Here is a 15,303-nt window from a genome sequence, read left to right on the forward strand (position 1 = left end):
CCAGACTTATCTATTAGAATTCATGAAAAAGCCACAGTCAGCTTGTCTGGAACTGAACCAATATGTTCTCTTTTGAGGGATACTGCTTTAACCCCTCACACGCTGATTTTACGAATATGAGTTAAAAATGCAGTACAAGCAAAAACCCATTTTGCCACACCCCAATCTGCTGAATTTATGATCGCAGCTGCTTTAATATAGGGAAACAACACTCTCCACCAGGGAACGGGGAAAATTGGATGGGGAATAGTGCATAGGAATTCCTCTGTTTGCTGTGTGTATCATAAAGGCACTTCAGATTTATTTTTCTGTAGTGAAATTGTAGTCATGTTCTTTTAGAATTCATTGATCACTTTCTTGTGCTCTGTAGTAGTTGACTCTGTGCTTTTAACCAGGCGGAGTGTGAGTCTTGGGAAGACTTGTAGAGAGATAAAACTGTAACATACTAAAAAACTCACTGTTGTCTCCTGTACTTACAGGCGAAAATAAATCTGGTTCACAAGACAAGAACTCATGTTTATAAAAGAATGTTCCAGAAGCTGCAAAATAAATGAATAGTATATATGGGATCTTAATCGGAAACACAGAAGTTCCAAATAATAAATAATGTTCACTTGGAAAGGAATATTGCTTTTTATTGGATACAATCCAGGATTTTCAACCATTCCACACAGTTGTTTGCTTTCTCCATTATTTTTCCTCTTTCCTGTTTTGTTTCTCAGTATTTATTGATACTTAACTTCTCTTCCACTCATAATTCGTTCAATGGGGCCAATTACTGTCACTTCCAAGATTTCAGGAAAATCTACAACACTGCAATAATGGATTTGCCTGAGAATTTATGTGTTCTATTTAAAGGGCTTTAATACTAAAGTAATGTTGCACTGTATTTACTTCATTATTGTTTAACAACCAGAAGTAAGAATTAAAAGTTGCACAATTTGGCAAGAAAAATTTTTTATATTATCAATTTTAGGAGCTGTGGATTTTGTAACAATTGTCAGCAATTTGTACAAATGCTGGTTATTCAGACTCAAGAAATTGAACCTGGCTTACGAAACAATGTGACATTGAGAGCCAGTTAGTACTTATTGTATGTCCTGGAGTTCAGCCTCTGTATGTGTGCAGACACAGGTGTCATCCACGTACTGTAGCTCGACGACAGAGGTTGGAGTGGTCTTGGACCTGGCCTGGAGACGGCGAAGGTTGAAGGTGTCATGTGATTGGAATATCTCAGGCCATTACTTACTAGCTTAGATCTACTGAAAATATCTTGGTGCAATGTGGAAAGATACCACAATCAAAATACAGTTGTGAGAAACTTTGTTTTAAAGTTATATTCTAAAGTCATTGTACAGCAATCAAACATTCAGTCCTCTGCTTGTCTGGAAATTTTGGTACAACGAAAGATACAAAAAAAGAATGAATTTGTACCTATTGCAGTAGCGCCTTTAACATCTTTATAGCATACCAAAATGCTGTCGGGTCAGTGAATGACTTTTGAAGTGTGGTCACTTTTTATGTACGCAAACGCAAATTCAAGGTTCCTCAAGCACCAATGAGATACATAAGTGGTTAATCTCTTTTGGTAGTGTTGGTTGAGGGAGAAATGTTAGGCAGGACACTGGGAGAACTCTTTGCTCTTCAAATATTACCGTGGGATCAGACAATAATGCCAACTTGCAGTTGCTGAGATTCTCCTGGATTGGTAACAATGGCCGTAATTTTTACCTTGGAGTTGGGTCAGGTGCATGTGGGCCTGATAGCGGGTCGGGATTGCAATGTCTGAGCAGCGCGTTGCTCAGAGCGACTTTAACTTAATGGCCCCAATTAAAAGACTCATGCGTGTTTCCCGGCCCTATTAAACGGTGTGGGTCTGATGACTTTATCGATGACTCATTTCCAGCGCCATTATTTACAGCAGCCTTGCACTCAACTCATTTGAAGGTTGGTGGAGGAGGTTGGAACCTGACAAAGAAAGGCCACAGTACTCTTATAAATTTGGAAGGATGGATAGCCAAAGGCAGAGGGCTGCACCACGCTTCTCAGACTCAGCTCTGCATACTCTGGTGGAGGAAATCAGAGCACGCAAGAGGTCCACTTCCCCGCTGATAGGTGAAGGAGATGTCAACAAGCAACAAAAAGAACCTGGCTGAATATTGCTGAGGCGGTCTGCAGCAGCCAGGATATGGTGAGGAGGACCTGGATCCAGTGCAGGACGCGCTTCAATGATCTCCTGAGGTCAGGAAAGGTGAGTGCATTGCCACACTCACCCTCATCCTGAAATGCCTGTCAACACATCCCCATCACTCTGCCTTCCCAAGCCTACATCTGCACATCATTCTTCACACCAACCTATCTTCCAGGTCCACCCCATCTCTTTCTCTCTATGTACATACTCACATCCCCATCTGACTAACCACCCCTCACACTCACCCTCATCCTAATGCAACCATAGCATATATCATCATCATAGGCAGTCCCTCGGAATTGAGGAAGATTTGCTTTCACTCTTAAAATGAATCCTTAGGTGGCTGAACAGTCCAATACGAGAACCACAGTCCCAGTCAAAGGTGGGACAGATAGTCGTTGAGGGTAAGGGAGGGTGGGACAGATTTGCCGCATGCTCTTTCCGCTGCCTGCGCCTGTTTTCTGCATGCTCTCCGCGATGAGATTCGAGTTGCTCAGCGCCCTCCCTAATGCACTTCCTCCACTTAGGGCGGTTTTGGCCAGGGACTCCCAGGTGTCGGTGGGGATGTTGCACTTTATCAGGGAGGCTTTGAGGGTGTCCTTGTAACGTTTCTTCTGCCCACCTTTGGCTCAGTTGCCGTGAAGGAGTTCTGAATAGAGCGCTTGCTTTGGGAGTCTCGTGTCTGGCATGCAGACAGTGTGGCCTGCCCAGCGGAGCTGATCAAGTGTGGTCAGCACTTCAATGCCAGGGATGTTGGCCTGGTCAAGGATGCTAATGTTGGTGCGTCTGTCCTCCCAGGGGATTTGTAGGATCTTGCGGAGACATCGTTGGTGATATTTCTCCAGCGACATACAGGAGGGCGGTTATTACTACAGCCCTGTAAACCATGAGCTTGGTGGCAGGTTTGAGGGCCTGGTCTTCGAACTCTCTTTTCCTCAGGCGGCCGAAGGCTGCACTGGTGCACTGGAGGCGGTGTTGAATCTCGTCATCAATGTCTGCTCTTGTTGATAAGAGGCTCCCGATGTATGGGAAATGGTCCACATTGTCCAGGGCCGCGCTGTGGATCTGGATGACTGGGGGGCAGTGCTGTGCGGCGAGGACAGGCTGGTGGTGGACCTTTGTCTTACAGATGTTTAGCGTAAGGCCCATGCTTTTGTACGCCTCAGTAAATACGTCGACTATGTCCTGGAGTTCAGCCTCTGAATGTGCGCAGACACAGGTGTCATCCGCGTACTGTAGCTCGATGACAGAGGTTGGGGTAGTCTTGGACCTGGCCTGGAGATGGCGCAGGTTGAACAGTTTCCCACTGGTTCTGTAGTTTAGTTCCACTCCAGCGGGGAGCTTGTTGACAGTGAGGTGGAGCATGGCAGCGAGAAAGATTGAGAAGTGGGTTGGGGCGATGACACAGCCCTGTTTGACCCCGGTCCGGACGTGGATTGGGTCTGTGATGGATCCGTTGGTAAGGATCACGGCCTGCATGTCGTCATGGAGCCGACAGTGGATGTTGACGAACTTTTGGGGGCATCCAAAACGGAGGAGGACGCTCCATAGACCCACATGGTTGACAGTGTCAAAGGCCTTTGTAAGGTTGAAGAAGGCCATGTATAAGGGCTGGCGCTGTTCCCTACATTTTTCCTGCAGCTGTCGTGCTGCAAAAATCAAGTCCATTGTGCCCCGTAGGGGATGAAATCCGCACTGTGACTCCGGGAGGAGCTCCTCGGCCACAGGGAGAAGATGGTTGAGGTGACAACTTTCCCAGTGGCTGATAACCGGGAGATTCCTCTGTAGTTGCTGCAGTCGGACTTGTCCCCTTTTTTAAAGATGGTCACGATCACTGCATCTCTGAGATCTCCCAGCATGCTCTCCTCCCTCCAGATGAGAGAGATGAGGTCATGTATTCGCGCCAACAGCGCCTCTCTGCCATACTTTAGTGCCTCAGCAGGGATTCCATCAGCTCCTGTAGCCTTGTTGTTCTTAAGCTGTCTTATAGTTTTTTTCTACCTTGTGCAGTGCTGGGGTTTTACTGAGATGGTGGCGGGCAGCATGCTGCAGGATGGAGTCGAGAATACTCAAGTGAAAGGCAGAGTCTTGATTGAGGAAATCTTCGAAGTGCTCCTTCCAGCGGGCCCTGACTGCCTCAGTGTCCTTGATGAGTGTTTCCCCATTCTTGGTCAGCAGTGGGATGGGGCCTTGGGAGTTTGGCCCGTAGCTGGCCTTGACTGCGATGAATAATCCTCGCACATCATGGTTGTCGGCCAGCTGCTATATCTCCTGTGCTTTCTTCATCCACCACCTGTTCTTTAGGTTTCGGGTTTTTTGTTGGACGTCAGTCGTGAGCCGTCTGTAAGGCTGCTTTGCTGCTCCCGAGTTGGGTTGTTGCTTAAGGCTCAGAAATGCCCTGCGCTTGCGATCTATTAGCTCTTGGATCACCTGATCATTCTCATCAAACCAGTCCTGGTGTTCTTGGTTGAGTGACCAAGTGTCTCTTTGCAGACACTGGTTATGGAGACCTGGAGGGCAGACCAAGCGCTATGGGCATTCTGCGTCTCAGGGTCATCAAGGCATGCCAGGTTAGCTGTGAGGCGCTGGCTGTATAGGGCTCTCTTAGCTGGGTCCTTAAGTGCCCCGGCATTGACTTTTTTGCGACACTGCTTCTGCTGCCCCTCCGCTTTGGTGCTATGTTGATGTCGATGATGGATCGGATTAGGCGATGATCCGTCCAGCAGTCGTCGGCTCACGTCATGGCGCAGGTGATGCGCATATCCTTGCGGTCCCTGGCTTGGATGATGATATAGTCGAGCAGGTACCAGTATTTGGAGTGAGGGTGCTGCCACGATGCCTTGTATTTGTCCCTCTGGCGGAACAAGGTATTGGTGATGAAAAGTTCATGTTCTAGACATTTTGTCAGGAGTAGGGTACCACTGGAGTTGGTTTTCCCTACTCCCTCTCTGCCAATCACGCCTCCCCAGAGAGCTGTGTCTTTGCTGACCCTGGCATTCAAGTTGCCAAGGAGGATTAGTTTGACGTCCGCGGGGACGCGGAACAGGGATTTTTCGAGGTTGGAGGAAAAACCCTCTTTGGTCTCATCTGTTGTATTGAGTGTTGGAGCATACGCACTGATTGTAGCGCATTGATTCCGGGATAAGGTGGGTCGAAAAGTAATGAGGCGTTCTTTGAGGTGGTCGACCAACTCGTTTTTGATGGCAAAGTCGACTCCGTGAAGGCGGCATTCTGCCTCTGGTTTCCCTTTCCAGAAGAAGGCGTAACCTCCACCTTGTTCCTTGAGCTGGCCTTCCCCTGCCTGCTGGGTCTCGCTTAGGGCGGCGATGTCGATATCAAAGCATCTAAGTTCTCGGGCAACTATGGCGGTGCGGCGTTTAGGCCTCTCGCTGTTGGAGTTGTCCATGAGTGTCCTGATGTTTCAGGTCCCGAACTTCATGTTAACAGAGTAGAAGATGCCTGTGCGTGAGTTCTTTTAACATGGGGTGGCCGTTGCACACCAGCTACCACACGGGCTTAGCTGAGTAAGGTCTTGGTCCAGTGACAAGGGGGTCCAAGACGACTGGAGACCAGGCACTGCTGTATGAGCCTAGTTGCCTACGGCGAGATGTTGGCCGCAAGCATATAACACCACAGAAGGAGGTCATTTGACAATGTCATGCCACTCCCTCATAATCACTCTCTATAGATGTAACCCATCCATTCCTTACACTATTTCATTATTCTCACTCAAACTTCTCTTCATTCCCTCCTTGCAGGAGAGGAGAGCCCAGTACAACAGGGAGAGGGAGAGAACCGGAAGTGACCCTCCAGTGATTGCACAACTCACAGCAGCTGGGGAGGCGACTCTGCAGATCTTGGGAGCTCGAGAGACGCTGGTGGTGGGATAGCTGTCAAAGGCCCCATCCCGGGCCGCATTGTCCACTGTGATGGCGTGAATGTCCATTCAGCCTGCCATTGTCTCTGTTGAGGTCCTACTCTGGGGTCTATTACTGCCTGTTGAATGTCGGACTGCCCCTGCCTGCCCGCGGGGCTCTGAGTAGCATTGAGGACATTGACTCCCTGATCCATCACCGCATTGGAGGCAGAATTGTGCGCGTAAATCATTTTCGTCTCTTCCTCCCCCGCCATGAAAGTCTGACCCAACAATGCCGCCGCTTCCAAGATCAAGCTTGCAAAAAATTCCTGCATGACCGATCCCCTCGATAAAGAAGTCCCTTAGCATCTCTCCCCTGTAGGCATCTGTGAACTTAGAGGCTGGCCAAGCGCCTGAGGTACACTACAAAGTCTGGTATGCTCTGTCCTTCACAACGTCGGTGGGTGTAGAATCTGTGTCGAGCCATGTGTATGCTGCTCGCTGGCTTGAGGTGCTCCCCAATCAACTTGCTAAGCTCTTCAAAGGTTTTGTCCGATGGCTTTTCGGGTGCCTGTAAGTCCTTCATGAGCGCATAAGTCTTTTGCCTGCAGCTGGTCAAAAGATGAGCCCGACGCTTGTCGGCCGCTGCATCCCCCAGCCAGTCTTTCGTGACAAAGCTCTGCTGAAGCCTCTCAACAAAATTGTCCCAGTCTTCCCCAACACAGTACCGTTCATCTGTGCTACCGGTGGCCATTCTCGTGGGTTGTGAATTCTCGTTTCTTGTCGCCAATGTAAAGTCCTTACTCTACAGCATGAAACCACACGAGGCACATTCCAGGGACAAGGCCACTCAGTCACCTTAACTCTTTATTACAGCACTCCAGAAGTGATGACCCTGTGTGGGACCTCCCTTTATATACCTGAGTGATCAGGTAAGGAGTGTCTCCCACAAGTTCACCCCCTGTGGTCAAGGTGTGCATCTGTGTTGAGTGTATACCGTAATACATTGTGGTTACATACATGACAATGTGCTGTTCGACGGAAAGGCTGGCCATCTGCATGGAGCAGCAAATGTGCCACTCACATGAGCACATGCTAGCTGTGGACAATAGATGACAGATGCTCATAGAGCTCCTCTCAAGGAGGGATGTAAATGCAGACTTGGATCTTCAAAGCCGCACTGCTGTGCAGCAAGGTGCAGTAGCATGAGAGGGATGATGGTGAAAGGGGACATGGAAGTGGGGGCTCTTCTCAGAGTGCTCCCAATTCTCCCCCTTGCCTCCCCCTCAGTCAGAGCCTCACAGGCTTCCTTGAATCCCGATGGCCGAGTCTTCCCTTGCACAGGTGCAGGAGGAGCAGACTTTGGCGGGGCCCAAAACCCAGAGGGCGTCCGCCAAAAGTGTCTGACGAGTCGCAGCAGGGATGTGAGCAGCCTGCAACTACCTCTACTGAAGCCACAGAGTATCACCTCGTAGAAGCACTCGAAAAACAAAACTGGCACAAAGGTAGATACACAAGGCTATAAACATGGCTGTATCAGAAAATGTTAGTTATAAGTTTCAGTTATTTTGATGACACACATAAATGTTTTAGAGTCGTGTCCATTATTGTCCTGATCTCCACTTTACCTGCCATCTACTACATCAGCATGGGTGCCTCAGAATCGGACCAAGATGAGCCCCAATACCAACTACACCAACCACACCAGCAGCTGCAGCAGTCACAACAGCAGCCTTCTCCTAAATGACTAGATGCTCCACAGGGGAGAGGGGGGCACCACAGGGCTGCAGCATGCCAGAGGCGATACCCCCAACACAGGGTATACAGGCAGAGGATGCGCTGTGTTGTGCAGTGCACAGCAGATGATGATGATTCTGGAGATCCTGGCTGGTGCGTACCGAAAGGCTCCTCCGGACCTGTCAAGGCATCTGAAGCACATCTTCAGCATGCCTATTTCTTGCTCTATGACACATCGCATGGAGATGTGGCTTTCATTAAAGTGCTCCTTGGCTTCAGTACTTGGCCTCCTCCGGGGTGTCATGAGCCGCTGCTTCAGTGGATAACCCTTGTCTCCAAGCAGCCAGCTGCGGTTTGGAGGTGTGAAGAGCTGAGAGAGGGTGGACTAGTGCAGCATGAAAGAGTCATGACAGCTGCCATGGAATCTGGTGCACACTAGCATAATCATTTTATAGTTGCAGAGGAGCTCCACATTGAGGGAATGGAAGCCCTTGCAGTTCACAAATGCTCCTAAGTGATGATATGGTGCCTTCATGGCCACATGTGTGCAATCAATGATGTCCTGCCCCTGTTGAAAGCCAGCTAGAGTCGCAAAGCTGAGCGCCCGCTCAGTAACACAGGCTTCATCAGCGGTAAATATATAATTGGCTGACGTGAAACATGGCATCGGTTACTGGGTGTTGCATCTGTGGGCAACCAACAGGGACATCCTGCAAATATCTGTGGCGGAACCCTAGAAGGAGCCTGAGGCAAAGAAGTTGACAGCGGTGGTGACTTTGACTGCCCCTGGTAAGGGGTGTCCACTAGGACCGCTGGGCAGCAGGTCTTGTTCCACAAGCTACAAATGGCTGCAGCGACCTGGCACGATAGCCTGAGCCTCCTGAAGCACTGCTGCTCAGTCATGTTGAGGAAGCTCATTCTCTGCCTGTATACCCTGTGTTGGGGGTATCGCCTCTGGCATGCTGCAGCCCTGTGGTGCCCCCTCTCCCCTGTGGAGCATCTGGTCATTTAGGAGAAGGCTGCTGTTGTGACTGCTGCTGGTGTGGCTGGTGGAATTGGTTTTGGGGCTCATCTTGGTCCGATTCTGAGGACCAAGGTGAGATTATATCAGTGGCACCCATGCTGATGTAGTAGATGGCAGGTAAAGTGGAGATCAGAGGCCCAATCCCTCAATGTTGCGATAGTGAGTAGCAATGTGGTAAGGCTGGCATCTGAGGTTTCAGAAATGACCTGCAAACTGCTGACACTGAAATCTGTGGACAAAATGTCAACAAGAGCCTTTCCATGAGGCAAGTAATGAGGTGTAATGTTGCAGTATTTATCTGCTTTTCCAGCTGTCAATGAATGAACTCGCCAAGGCCACTGAGCTTCTGCCTCCCCTTCACAGGTGAGGTAACCAACCTCCGTGAATCCCGTGCTCCCAGTAAAACTCAAAAGCTGGCGTTAAAATCACTAAGTGTCTCTCAACAGCACTTAATGATTTCACTGAGATCGCCCGCCTCTGCCGATTGGGTTCATATCACCTTCAAAGCCGCCCGACTTAAATGCGTGAGGCAGTGGGATGATGGCGGCTTCCCGACACGCTTGCTATTTCTGGGATTTTTACTGCTGACCCATCCCCAAACCCGCATGCTTGGCAATGGGAAAATTTGGGCCAATGTGAAAAGTTGGGCGACAGCTAGTCTAGGATGGTTATCTTTACCTGCCAAATTATTGTGAGTGGCATTCAGAGTGGTCGGTTTACACAACAGTATTTTGCACTACTTCATAGTCAGGTAAGGTTGCCAATACTGGTTGAACATATTCCTGGAGGTTTCATCAGATGACCTCTCACCTCTAACCATCCTGCCCAATCAAACAGCCTTTTTTTCCATCTGCAAAATTTTTAATGACTAATAAATGAAAGTGTTCAAAGAAATTAAAAATAAACACAATTTTTTTCATGTGTGTCCTAGATTGCTCGCAGCAGTGTCCAGGAGATTAATCTTTCATTCCTGGAGACACCAGCACAAAGCTGAAGGGTTGATAACCCTATAGTCAGGCAGAAATCAAACCTTTATGAACACTTAGAGATAGTATTGCACAGTTTTTGTTTAAGTCTAAATTTTATTGCATGTATTGATTCTGCACATAATTTACATTTATAGGGTGACATCGGCTATTTTGGACCTAAAGGCTCCCGGGGACCTACTGGAACTGGAATTAAAGGTGTCAAGGTAGAAATAATATGGTCATTCTTTTCTTTCAATGTTGTTAAAAGCCTAATAAGAGCTTTCAAGATGGCTCAGTGGGTGAACATACTATGTTGTGTTATACGGAGCCATTTTGATTAGGAAGACCACAGACCAAATCCTCTATTATTCAATCTCAGCAAAGGCACTGCGATTGGTCTCAACACTGTTGTACTAGGGAGGGAACTATTTAACCCAAATTCCCTACCCTGATCGTTATTCAGCAACAGTTGCTGAATGTGTATGTTTGTGAGGACAGAATGGGCCTCACTTCCCATATTTCAATAGCTTGCTAACACTCTGGGGTATATTTTGACTCCCAGTGGGTTTCAGATGAGTGGTGACAAGCAAGTGCAAAACACACTTGTGGGCCTAAGTTTGAAGCCTCAGGGTATTTTAATTCCTGGGCCTCATGTCGATACTGCCAGTCAGTTGCCCACCAGAAACAGGCAACAGGTGGAAAGTGGTGGCTGGCCAATAGCGGCCAGAGACTACTGGCTAGCATTTTCTGTAAATGCACATCCAAAACCATTCCACATCAACATGAAATTAGCATGATAACCTCATTCTCAAAGGATCATTTTAATGGTTGGAGTATCATGAGGAATGTACCCACGATTGCCCAATATGCGTGAGGGTCTGGATCAAAAGCATTCATTATGAAAAATAATCCTTTAGCCCATCTCTAAAATCTCAAAGTCATCAACATCACCACTAAGGGAGAGATACTGGGGAGATTCCAAGTTATATTACGCAAGTAACTGAAAAAAAGTGAAGAATCCAAAACACAAGAAATAATTTACCACTAAATTTGCAGTGAAATAGTCAAAGTATCACAATGACGGATGAAAGAGGGAAAACTTACAGAAAAGACTCAAACAGATCCTAAATGGTTCATGCTTGTCTTTATTGTGATGACATCACTCAATCTAATTTTTGAAAAGCAGTACTTGGAACTCCTTCAGTTTTTGAATAGTAAGGGAAAACATGTTTGAAATAAAATGAAGACAGTTTTACATTCTGTTTCTGCAGGGTGATATTGGCCCCCCCGGACCATCAGGACCAATAGGTATCACAGGAATTGGTTTGCAAGGTGATAAGGTAAAGAAACAGACACCAATTATTTCTCTATTATATATGAGAAGTTCTGCACTTCCTGTTTGCCATATTTAATTCCTGCATCTTAATTGTGTAATGGGTGGGGTCATTCATTGGTCATGCCTTGGTACAATGCCTGAGTATCATCCATGCTTACCGTTACGTGTACCTTTCAATCCTCCTGATACTGGGTGGCGCTGATGTAGTCTAAACTCTGTTGCTAAGGTCCATTCTTCGCGACTCTAGATGATACTGTGCCTTCCCAGGTCCATTTAGGTAACGGAGTGACTCCTGCCAACGAACCGAAAGCTGATTTCAATGACCAGAAGCTGCGCAGAAACATTATGCACATTAATCTGGAAATTTTGATGATGTTTCTGCTTCGCCTGCTCCCTGTTCCCGACATTTCAGCCGTGCTCTGTTTTCTCGATATTTCAGCCCTGCTCCATTTTCCCAATACTTCAGCCCCTCTCCTTGTTCCCAACATTTCAGCCCCACTTGTTTCCGAACATTTCAGCCCCACTCCCTGTTCACTACATTTCAGCCCCTCTCCCTATTCCCGTTCCCAATCACTTGGAATCATTTAACTTAAAACATTTTCAAACTGGGCTTCCAAACTACTCCAGACGACATGAACCTATACAAAATAAGTACTTCCGAGATGACTGTGACAGCTTCTTCACGGAGCAATGATCAATTGCAGCAAATGGCTTCACAGCAGAGTTTTACCCAATCGGAACCATCAAAAAAAACACTGGGACAGCACATGCGCAACTACTTCAAGTTCGTTCGTAAGCTTGTGGAGCCGTGACAGATGCCGACAGCTCACCCAGATTATTTAGATAAGGCACAATGCTTCCTAGAGAGGTCGGCCTCTTAAATATTTCATGATGGCCACTTCCCCCACGATGTCTGTTCTCACCAGCATGGCTTGCATCTTCAGTCACTCCTGGGCCTGCTGGCTGTTTTTCATTGGTTAACTGGCTGTTTACTTGTTAAACAATTCCTTCTCCTAATTTTTTCCAGCAGAGCCTAGTTCCTCAGTTCCAGGCTCCCCGCTTTCCTCCTCGCCTCCCAACCCCCAAGTTCCCCAGTACAACCTGTTTTCTCAGTCCCGGGCTCCGGTACTCCTCACACACAATCTGCTTCCCACCATGGTCACTCCTGGTGGTGCTTTTCGCCAATTTACTTTTTAAAACAATCAGGGAGTCATTTCATTCTTAAAACACAGTATCCGTTCAGCAGAGATGCTCAATGGCTATGTTAAGCAGTTTATCTGTTTTTATCCAGCTGTATCTCTGGGTGAAGCCCATTATTTCTGTAGCAGTGGTGACTGGCTGCACAGGCAGACTGTGGCAGTGGGAGAAGCCCAACCTGGATGTATTTTGTTTGCTTCTGTCAGTAGCACCTCTTCCAAAATTAATTCAGTCAAAAGTTCCTTAATCAATAAGAACAGTTGCTTTAATGTGTGCAGATAAACGGACCATGTGAAATACAAATTTAATTACTCTTGACTGCTGAATCATTGCAGTAAAATGTTTGCAGGAAGTGTTAACGCCTGGGCATTCATACCCCATCTCATAATATATGATTTGAGAGAAGGCTTCAAAGGGATAGCTTAACTTGAAAGAATTATCATGGCATAGATCACACCACTGGTTCTGAGGTTTATTCTGTTGGTGATCTGGATCCCTAATTCAAAATAAATTATTCTGCACTTAAAATGCTACCCATGTGCGCTACCGCCAACAACGTATCTACCTTATCCAATATGGTTAGAAACATAGAAACATAGACCCCAAGTTTCCACATGATTTGCTCCTGATTTTTAGGAGCAACTGGTGGAGAACGGAGTATCTTAGAAATTGGAATTCTCCACATTTAAGTTTTCTGCAGTTCTAGTCAGGTAGAACAGTTTCACTTTTGAACAGAATTTTTTTTCAAAAGGGGGCGTGTCCGGCCACTGACACCTGATTTGAAAGTTTCCACAGTGAAAACGTACTCCAAACTAACTTAGAATGGAGCAAGTGAAGATTTTTGTACGCTTGAAAAAACCTTGTCTACACATTAAAAAATCAGGCGCAGGTTACAAATTAGGTGTCGGGAACGAGGTGGGGGGGAGGGGGGGAAGGGAAGTCATTAAATTCTACAATCAATCCTTAGTTATACTTATACAAATATTATACAAATAAATCCAACCTGAATAAAAATTTATAAGCAAAGTAAAGATTAAATAAACCATGTTCCTACCTGTGTGAAAGTGCTTCAGGCAGGCCTTTCAGACAGCGGTGTGGCGTCGGTCCCGACGGCAGGGGCAAGAAGCAGCAAGAAGCCTCAGTGCTGATCATGGAAGGGCAATGTGGTTTTATTAAAAAATGTTAAAAATTGAACAGCTACAAAGAATTTGAATAGTCTCAAACAAGTGCATGTGTCCCGTTTATCACAGTCTATCTTTAATTACAGAATGAGTGGTGAAGATTGAAACGGTAACGAGTTGTAAAGGCTGAATTAAAATGCACAGTTGCTGCAGTAACACTGGTTAAAGAGCCAACATTAATTCAGCAGGTGATTTATTCAGCAGTGCTGCTAAAAGCACTCCCTCACACACAGAAATATCAAGAAAATTAAAATGCAAGTCTTTGCAAGGGTTCAATAAACAAATTTTCACTTTTTCTGCAGCACTTTTAAAAATGGCCGAGTGCCAATGTTTACTTCAGACTGCGCGTGCGCGAATGCTCCAACGCGCACGCGCAGGGTTGCCGGCACCAAAAAAACTAATTTAAATTGTACCCGCCCCCTCCTACTTACAAAGCGGCGCGAGTGGTAGGCTCCGCCCCCTGTGCGCCGCGCCAAGCAGACATCGAGCTGCAAGGAGCTCGAGAATACCGCGTTTTTTTTCACGTGCCGTTTTCGGCGCGAAAAACAGGCGCCCAGCTCTGAGGGGCGCCTTTTTTGTCGCATGTGGAAACTTGGGGCCATAGAAATATAGAAAATAGATGCAGGAATAGGCCATTCAGCCCTTCTAGCCTGCACCGCCATTCAATGAGTTCATGGCAGAACATGCAACTTCAGTACCCCATTCCTGCTTTCTCGCTATACCCCTTGATCCCCCTAGTAGTAAGGACTTCATCCAACTCCTTTTTGAATATACTTAGTGAATTGGCCTCAACAACTTTCTGTGGTAGAGAATTCCACAGGTTCACCACTCTCTGGGTGAAGAAGTTTCTCCTCATCTCGGTCCTAAATGGCTTACCCCTTATCCTTAGACTGTGACCCCTGGTTCTGGACTTCCCCAACATTGGGAACATTCTTCCTGCATCTAACCTGTCTGAATCCATCAGAATTTTAAACGTTTCTATGAGGTCTCCTCTCATTCTTCTGAACTCCAGTGAATACAAGCCCAGTTGATCCAATCTTTCTTGACAGGTCAGTCCCGCCATCCCGGGAATCAGTCTGGTGAATCTTCGCTGCACTCCCTCAATAGCAAGAATGTCCTTCCTCAAGTTAGGAGACCAAAACTGTACACAATACTCCAGGTGTGGCCTCACCAAGGCCCTGTACAACTGTAGCAACACCTCCCTGCCCCTGTACTCAAATCCCCTCGCTATGAAGGCCAACATGCCATTTGCTTTCTTAACCGCCTGCTGTACCTGCATGCCAACCTTCAATGTGGTTACCATGTCCAGCTGGAAATGCACGCTTGCTTCCTGCCCGTGATATTGGGAGCTCAGTAAGCCAGGTAGCGCCCTAGAAAAGGTCGCTGCATGGCTGAATTTCTAGGCTGTTGTATCTTATGTCTATTCCCTTTTTCCTGACCTTTGCGTGCAGGTGATGGATAGTTCCCCATGGGCATAGGAAGGGAAAATCAGTACTCTGAACTCTGAGGATTGGGAACCCACATTATCTATGTACAACTTTGCATCATGAATATCCATAAAAGAAGACTGTTTCATCCAAAAGTCCTGGACACCAAAGTTCGAATTGGCGGACTCAGCCAATAGAAGTTTAGTGGAGCAGACTGTGGTGCAGATGACCAGACCCTGTCCTAATAACAAAGGCAGAGTGATTTGCATACTAGGTGTGGATGAACCATGTTAGTCAGAGCGTATCAGTGCCCCTGCCATGATCCATCAGCAACAAAGTCAGAACAGCACCACGGCACTCCAATGGAGGACAGGAGGCCCAGTAAG

At 47.0% G+C, this 15,303-nt stretch overlaps 1 protein-coding gene across 1 annotated transcript in view; it reads left to right on the plus strand.

The window, feature by feature from the left end:
- Positions 1-15,303, plus strand: part of LOC139264487 (collagen alpha-1(XXVIII) chain-like) — a 405,978-nt gene that overhangs the window by 201,397 nt on the left and 189,278 nt on the right. The window contains exons 15-16 of the mRNA XM_070881040.1: positions 9,932-10,000; positions 11,048-11,116. Of these exons, the coding sequence (XP_070737141.1) occupies positions 9,932-10,000; positions 11,048-11,116 (138 nt within the window). The remainder of the gene's footprint in view (positions 1-9,931; positions 10,001-11,047; positions 11,117-15,303) is intronic.

The sequence above is a fragment of the Pristiophorus japonicus genome, chromosome 5, assembly GCF_044704955.1.
Source record: "Pristiophorus japonicus isolate sPriJap1 chromosome 5, sPriJap1.hap1, whole genome shotgun sequence".
In the NCBI taxonomy this organism is placed as follows: domain Eukaryota; kingdom Metazoa; phylum Chordata; class Chondrichthyes; family Pristiophoridae; genus Pristiophorus; species Pristiophorus japonicus.